Below are 8,597 nucleotides of genomic sequence, written 5' to 3' on the forward strand. Positions count from 1 at the left end.
CTCTCTCTCTCTCTCTCTCTCTCTCTCTCTCTCTCTCTCTCTCTCTCTCAGTATTGCCAGGTATAGTGATGGACTTGAAGGGCATTGGAGAGATAATTTAGATCAAAACAAAACAAAACAAAACAACTAGAGGAACCAGACTTCCTGCTTTCTAGGGGCTAGACCAGTTGATTTACAAGTATATAACTGGGTAGATAATGGGTAGTAGGGAGATTTAAAGTGACCAAGAATCATTGAAGTACTTTAACATTTTTTGTAAGTAAGTTAAAATACATTTTTATACTGAATGCTTGACTGTGGGAGTTCTGAATAAAATTGTATTTGATAACACTTAGCAAGTACAGTGCTTACTAGGGAAACTGTGAAAGGCAGTAATTTCAGAGTTAAGTGTGTTATTCCGTGGGACAAGATAGCAGCACAGCCTCTTATTTCACTTGACATTGCCTAGTGTCTAAGGAGGACAGGAGTATGGTGTGTGTTAAAAGGAATACACTCTTCATGTCTCACCAATTCTGGCTTGCGGTTCTGTGAACTGTTTGCATAGCGAGGAGTGTTTGCAAAGCCCCTTTAATCAATTATTAATCTCTCCCAGAACCAATCCTCACTTTTATGAACTCTTCACCCTCTCACTGATTCTCATCAAGAAACCAGTATGATGGCAATACTAATTTATCGCCACTCTCCTGTACAGGACGTAGCCATGGAGCCCAGCCCGAATGGCATGATCCTGAAGCCCCCACTTCCACAAGGTTGGCAGCAGCGAGTGGACACTGGATTCCAAAAGATCCGCAAATACAAGGCCCAACAGATGAAAGAGCGCTGCATTGCTCCTCGTCCTGCGCCCGGTTCCATCAGGCCCATAGTGAGGTACCCTACAGTTAGATACCACACCAGGGTCAGGGCTGGTAGGGACTTCAGCCTGGAAGAACTCAGAGTGGCTGGTATCCACAAGAAAATGGCTCGCACCATCGGCATCTCTGTGGATCCAAGGAGGCGAAACAAACCCACTGAATCACTACAGGCCAACGTGCAGTGCCTGAAGGAGTACCGCTCCAAGCTCATACTTTTCCTCAGGAAGCCTTCTGCTCCAAAGAAGGGATATAGTTCTGCTGAAGAACTTAAATTGGCCACTCAGCTAACAGGGCCTGTCATACCCATCCAGAATATATTCAGAAAGCCAGTGTTAGCATTTAGTCTAGGCTCCGCCCCCACAGTTGCCTGGCAACAGCCAGGTGTGCCTGCCTCATTATAAAAGGGGCTGCTTGGCCACCTCCTCTCTCTCATTCTTACCCTTGCTCCTGCTCCTTACTCTTTCTTTCTTTCTCCATTCCCCTCCCCCCTCTGTCTCCATATGCTCATGGACCAGTTCTCCCCCCTCCCTCTGCCTGCCTTTTATCTCTACTCTCTCAACTCCTCTCCCCATGACCTGAATAAACTCTATCCTATACTGTACCCTCCTGTGCCTGGTCCCTCAAGGGGAAGGGATATCTCAGCATGGGCCTACAAAGGCACCCCTTTCCACCACATCATACCATGCCTCTACCAAGCATATCTTTGGTCTCCCCTACCTTTTTATAAAACACAACACCCAGGGTTCAGAAAAGAACTTCAAGGCTTTTGCCAGTCTTCGAATGGCCCAGGGCCAATGCCTGGTTCTTTGGCATCTGAGCAAAAAGGGAGAAGGAAGCTGAAGAGCAAGACATTGATAAGAAAAAGTAATGCTGGGCTGGAGTGTTCCAATAAATTTTCCATAAAGAAAAAAATCATTCTAATCTTTAAATACCAGTATAACTTTTTCAGGTTGAGCTATACTTACTTGTGTTAGTGTTCATCAGTCCAGATTTATTATCCAGCAAAATTCGTTCAAAATATAATATTTTAAAGCTTGTGTCCTCTTATACAGATGCCTATTTCTAATGTAGTGTTAGAATGCACATTTAATATTTTGTTCTGTCTGAACACCAATGCCAATAGCCTGCAAGTCTCATTGAATACATTTTTAGTGTATTTGTTACAATGGACTCAAAATGAAGGCTTCTGTTGAAGGACCTTTATTTAAGTATAATCTCCCGATCTCAGCATGAAGCTAACAGGCGGCAAGCACTACTACTATTGAGAAGTTGATAGGTTGAATGATACTTTCATCACTTTGGGTGAAGTATTTCTTTAGTGATTTTATTTTTTGTTTTGTTTTATTTTGTTTTCGAAACATGGTCTTACCATGTATCTATCCCTACTGGTCTAGAATTCACTTGAAAGACTAGGCTGGCTTTGACTCACAGAGTTCTACCTGCCTCTGCCTCTGAGGGCTGGGATTAAAGGAGTGCACCACTATACTTGAACCATTTCTTTGAGATAAAAGAGAGACCATTGCATCCAGGGAAATAAGCTTGCTACACTCTTAATATAAACACACACACACACACACACACACACACATGAAAATTACATCAAATCATTCACATTTTCACTGTTTATCATTATTGAAATTTGATGTCTTTGAAGTTATTTGACTTACATGTGAGATACACAGAGTCACATAGTTGTACAGTTAGAGATTATTTTATTTGCTTCTTCTCCAACCCGGGCATCTGGAGAACACCTTGATGGGTCTTTAGGTCCACATAGGACTTGAGCTGCAGAAGACATTTAATGACTGTGGTCAGCAAACTGTAGAGTACCACTGATTATTTATGCGATTCTGTTTCTTGATTTTACAAAACAAGAGCAAAAGTCAAAGCCCAAGCCCCAGAGGCAGGCTATGAATTCTACTAACAGCTTTTATTCTCCATGTCTCTGGAAACAGGTGGTGCAGTCAGCTTCTGTTCTGTACAAATATTAATGTGTTATGTCTTGGAGTTGCCATGACTCTTTCAGGAGCTGGAATTAATGAGTGTTTGACTCTGAATAAATGCTCAACTTTCTACCTGAAACATTTATCCATGTAGCCTTGTTTCTTCTAGGAAGAAAATGGAATCAATGACCTCTTAACCTGCTGCAAATGTTAATCTTTCATTTGTCTTGCAAAATTTAATGCAGATGCCTCTAAGTTCATGAGATTGAATTTAGAATTTAGTTTTATTACTATTATGTTATTAGAGAAATAGTCTTTTCATATTTTATGTACTTAAGGTAAAATGGTCCCCAAACAAATAATTCCTCAAGAGATAAACATATGAAAGTACTTACCGTGTAAGTAAAAGATGGCAGAGACATTTATTCTTAACGATGAGATAGCATCCTAAGGGAGGAGTGTAGACTTAGGTCTGTATATTATGCTACCCAAAGAAAACTCAACAAGTCTAGAGAATTAAATGGAGCTCTGATTTTTGTTTTAAAAGTGTACTCAAGAGTGTAAGATTTCCTAGTTGGGATTTCTGTGTTGGCAAAAGTTGGAGAGTTTAGTTGGTGAGACCTTGCTGGAGAGAGTATATGACAGAGTCGGTCCTTGGGATCACCTTATCTCTGAAGGGAGTAGATGGCAGAGAGTAGGCCCTTGGGATCACCTTATCCCTGGCCCTGTCTTGCCTGACTCTTCACTGCTTCCTGGCTGCCATATGCTTTGCAGCCGCCCCTACAATCTGCTCTCATTTTCCTGATGCTCTGCTTCCTCTCAGCCCAAAGCTAAGTAGCCAGACAACCACAGAGTGATACCTCTAAAACCGTGAGCCGAGACAAAGCATTCCTCCTCTGAAGTGCCTCTGTCAGGTGTTTCCACAGTGGCAAGGAATATCCACCAACACTACTGACATCCTGATTGAACATTTTAAAAAGTGATTAGTGAATTGATATTCTCTGCCTTCTCAAAACACCTAAATCCTCTCTTCTGGAAATGATTAGCTTTTTCCAAGAAGGCATTACTATATATAAAATGAATATGTCACGGTTAGAGAGATGGGCAGCAGTTGAGAGCCCTGGCAGCTCTTATAGAGCACCAGGGGATTCAATTCCCAGCATTCCATGGTGGCTCACAACTGTCCCTGGTTGCAGGGATCAAACACACTCTTCTGGCCTTCTTGTAGACTGGGCATACATGTGGTACATGGACTAGCATGCAGACAAAACACTCATCCATATAAAAATATAAACAACATTTTAAAACTTTAAAACAAATAAAATTCCTAAGTCACTGTTCTGCAAATTTACTTTTGACTGTTTTGTAGGTTTTGATTTGGTTCACAGACCTACATTTTCTCACCAAGTTTTCTAAATGAATGACATTTATGTACTATGATTCTACCGAGTTTGAAGAAATTCTTTTGTGTCTGGTCATTTTAATAGGTGCTTATAATTTTAGCATGTGATCATAGATTTTTCATATATGTAATGTGGATCTGGAGTACCTCAGAAATAATGATATCTTTTTTTTCTTAGCTAACAGAAAAGTGCAGCTTAATTATTCTTATTGTTAAATGGTATGCAATTGTTTTTTTGCAAGATAAATAAAATGGTGTGGAAATGGGTGATTGTAACCATTACATGACTGTGTGAACATGCTTAGTGGCACTGGGCTCCACATATGAACTGTTCAGATGGTTAATTATACCTTTATCTCACAAAATACATAATAAATGATGGTGAATACTGCCTTGGAATGCATCATGCTCTATTCTCAAAGGGTGTTTGTGGATCTATGGAAGTTCCTTGTATAGATACAAATGTTCTCTACTACTTTCTCTGTATTCTCTCATTGGTCCATAACACTACAATAATATATTTTAGGGGTGGATTTGCAATCATCTAACATTTATTAAGAATTTAGATTGTGCCAGAAACTCTGCTAGAAGCTTTATTTACCCTGAAAGTGAGAGATGAGTTTTACTAGGGCTGCTGTGGAGAGTCAAGCCCAGGAGAACCCAGAACACACCGTAGGGATAGTGCTGGAATTCCTTGTTGACTTCTAAAGCAAAGTTCTTCATTTTCCAGAAGCATTAGCATCGGTCGCATCCTCCACACAGAGGAATTTCTTGGGTAAATACAGTGTATTATATTTTTTTAGTCAATATTAAAAATTTTGGAAGATTCTCACTGAATTGTAAAATGTGCTTTCTTGTTTCACTGTGTTTGTGTGTGTGTGTGTGTGTGTGTGTGTGTGTGCTCGCGAGTGCATGCAAGGGTCAGAAAACACCTTGCAGAAATCAGTTCTTACCTTCTACCATATGGGTCCTGGGAATGGAGTTCATGTTGTCAGCCTGGGCATCAGGCTCTTTTACCTTGTAAGACATCTCACTGTTGTTCCAGCCTGCCCACCTTTAAGTTTTTATTGATCCTTTGTGAGTTTCACATCATGTACTACAACCCCACTCATCTTCCTGTTATTTATATCTGTCCTCTGTCCTTAAAACACCTTCCCCCCCCCCAAATAAAATAAAACAGAATAACAAAAAAAGTCTTGTCATGAAAGTTATAGTGTGTCACAGTGTGTCCGTATACCCTATGTTCCACACAACTTTACTTGCAAATGTTTATTGTAATGAGTCATTAGTCTGGTTTGAGGCCTCTGGCTTCTGTGATTCCTTCAATACCACCACCTCACTGTCAGATAGCCTGTTGTAGACCTGTGTCATGGAGACCTTGCAGCTTTGAATCTGCAGGATCAACTCTTTCATGGATTCTGGCCCTTTCATGGGTTTATAGATGGGATAGACATTGGGATGTGCCAACTCAAAATCTTGGATCTGGGCCTGGAAGGCAGCTGTTTAGCCCAGCAGTGTTCCTGCATCCACACCATTAGGTTGAGCTCTCCAGCATTGCCCTGACTAGATCATTTAATGCTGCAGCTGACAAGGGGCAGGGTCAGCTCTCTTGCTCCTATGTCCTCAGGGCCAGCTAACCTGTGCCTTCACCACTAGGGCCAGTTCTACTGTGATTCCCAGGTGAGGTACAGGGACCACTCTCTGGAAAGCTACAGCCTGTGGGGGTGTTGATAGGGTGCAGCACACCTGCTCTCCTGACCTCAGGGCCAGCTAACCCATTTCCCACATGAAGAGAGAGATAGAACCAGCTCACCCACACCTCCACTAACAGGGCCAGCTCTACTGTGCTACCCAGGCAAGGTGCAGAGCCCATTCACCAGAGTGCTACAGCCAATGGTCAGCTCTCCTGTCTGACATAAGTGTTGAGGGAGTAGGGGAAAGGGCCCCTAACCAAGCTACCCCATGGCAGACTAGGGACAAGGCCATCTCTCCAACACATGGCCTTAAGGGTGAGCTCACCTGTTCTGCCTCCATAGGGGTCCGCTCTACTGTTCTGCATAGCAAGGAGCAAGGCCTTTTCTCCCAAATGTGGTGGCTGGCAAGAAGCAGGCCAGCTCAGCACAGTTCCTCATGAACAGGACATCTGAATGGCCTTTGATGGTAATATGGGTCTGGGACATCAACAAAAATCCCAGTTGCCACATAACAATGGACCCACATATAACTCCTGGCAGCAGTCTGGGTCTGGATGTCCCTATGTCCTTAGATGGCAGCTCAGGCCACTCAAATCTGACTGATCCCCCTCCCTTAGTAGAATGTCCCTTAGATAATCCTCATGGTCTCAGGGTGCAGCCCAGACCACAGACATCCATTTGACCTTTGGTGGTAACTCAGGTCACAGGCATCATCACAGAGCCATATTCAGAAGGACCGTCGACCCAGACATGGCCCTTGGTGGCAGCCCATGCCAGGATCTCACCATGGCCTCCTCACATCTGCCTGCTCCTCACTGTCATCAAGTCTCCATTTCCACCTTTCTCCACACGGTATAAACTCCCAGCTTTGCTTTTTCTTCCATCTCTCTACTGTGAACTTCATCTTTCCCATCTTTCCATCATACATTCATCCATCACTGTGGCACTGGCAGAAGGTGCTTGGTCTCTTTCTTAGCCCTGCCCACTTTGGCACACACTGGTGGGTGGATGGAACACCTCCCTAACATGCTCTGAAGCTGCAGCCACCTGCTATTCACTGAAGATTGGAAGCAACAGCCATTTCCCAGATGCTCACTGTAATGCTGTCCTTTGCAGCAGCAAAATATGTCTTGCACACATGCACTTATGAAAAGTGGGGAGATATAAAATGTACGGCTGGAGGAGAATGAACATAACCATACGGGAGAGACATTCATCCCAAGGCACCTAGCATGGAAGTCACCAGGCTGGTCCTCAACCTTAGAAATGCTGCAAGACAACAGGAGGAGAACTGGAAGGATATCCTAGAAGAAAAAAACCATGAAACCCAAAAGGAGGGAATTGGAAGAGAGACTAGGAGTGTGACTGAGCATCCCATTCCAGGACAGAGTTAGAAGCAGGAAAAGATGCAGGGCTGAGAGTAACTCCGTACTGGGAGAATTCTCAGAATGGGGAATTTTGGAATGTGGGTGAATTTAAAAATAGGTGGGTGAATTTAAAAATAGGTGGATGTTCATTTTAGTTTTTTTTTTTTTAAGTTTCCCTTTTAGGCTTGTGGGATTGTGAAAACCAAAGATAAAGCAGGTAAACACCTCATAGAGAACATGAACTTTAAATTATTTTAAATTATAATGAAATGCACAGGATATAATTTTTTAAAAAGCTGCAAAAGAAGAATAGCCTGCTTGTCCCTTGCAGGACTATCTTCCTATGTATTATCAAATTTCCTTTCTACTTGTTCACCTTGTAAATTGTATCTGCTACCAAGACTTGAACTAGCAAGGCCAATGACTTGAATACAAAGACTTGAATTAGAAGTTGAGTTCATGGAGATAAAACCTCTTTGTGCTTTTTGTCCAGTCTGAAAATGTGATCATAAATATCGAGTAAGGGTATTTTCTTAGCTGGAACAGAACTGCTACATAATCCTGACATCGCAAGCAATTAGTGCTTTGGTCTGACAGAGTTTATGTGTGGAAGAGTGACCTTTCTTCTTCTATTCTTGATACTACAATTGGTTCAGCTATGGTCTCCTTCCTAGCTTCATTACCCAATGCGATGAACAAAGCTCAAAAGCACTTAAACCAACCTGACTTATCACTAGCCAGATGTCTTTGTTTCCTTCAGCCTGAGACGCTGGTTCCAGATGCTGGTTGTCATCTCACCAATCCAGCTGTCAGTTCTCTTAATCATCCCCCAACCACTCACTTGATCAACTAGCAATACAGTGAAAGCCATAGGCAGAAGTAAGTAATGGATGCCTTAAAAATGTTTTCTTGCCTTCTCATGGGATAGTTAAGAATGAGAGGGTAGGAGAGAGGAAGGAGGAAAGGGAGAACGGGAGAGGGAATAAAGGAAAAGGAGGAGTAGGGAAGGTAAGAAGGCAGGAGAGAAGGGGGAAAGGGAAGAAGAAGGGAGGGAAGAAGCAGACCCAGCAAAGGGAAGAGGAAAACACTGTTCATTGACCAAGGTTGCCTTAACAAAGCACTGCACACTGAATGGCTTAGCCAAAATGAATGTGTCCTCTCACACCTTTGGAGGCTACAAATTCAAGATCCTGGTGTCAACAGAACTGGGTCCTTCAGAGGCAGAAGGGAAGGGTCTCTTCCTAGCCTTTCTCCCTAGGCTGTCCATGGGTGTGCTGTGGGCTTCCTCTGTAATTGTCTGCAGATTTCCGTCTCTTCTAAGTATTCCAACTATTGGATCA

The 8,597-nt window shown here is 42.7% G+C and overlaps 1 protein-coding gene across 2 annotated transcripts; it reads left to right on the top strand.

The window, feature by feature from the left end:
• The first annotated feature begins 700 nt into the window (after window positions 1–700).
• LOC110299220 (60S ribosomal protein L13-like) lies at window positions 701–1,691 on the top strand. Of its 2 annotated transcripts, XM_021168865.1 has the most exons (3): window positions 701–958; window positions 1,097–1,213; window positions 1,593–1,691. In XM_021168865.1, exons 1-3 carry the CDS (start codon window positions 701–703, stop codon window positions 1,689–1,691), a joined length of 474 nt encoding a protein of 157 aa, XP_021024524.1. The 2 variants fall into 2 exon arrangements, with proteins under 2 accessions (XP_021024524.1, XP_021024522.1); XM_021168863.1 differs by having other exon boundaries at window positions 701–1,213.
• The last annotated feature ends 6,906 nt before the right edge of the window (window positions 1,692–8,597 follow it).

Source organism: Mus caroli, chromosome 7 (genome assembly GCF_900094665.2).
Source record: "Mus caroli chromosome 7, CAROLI_EIJ_v1.1, whole genome shotgun sequence".
Taxonomy (NCBI): Eukaryota; Metazoa; Chordata; class Mammalia; order Rodentia; family Muridae; genus Mus; species Mus caroli.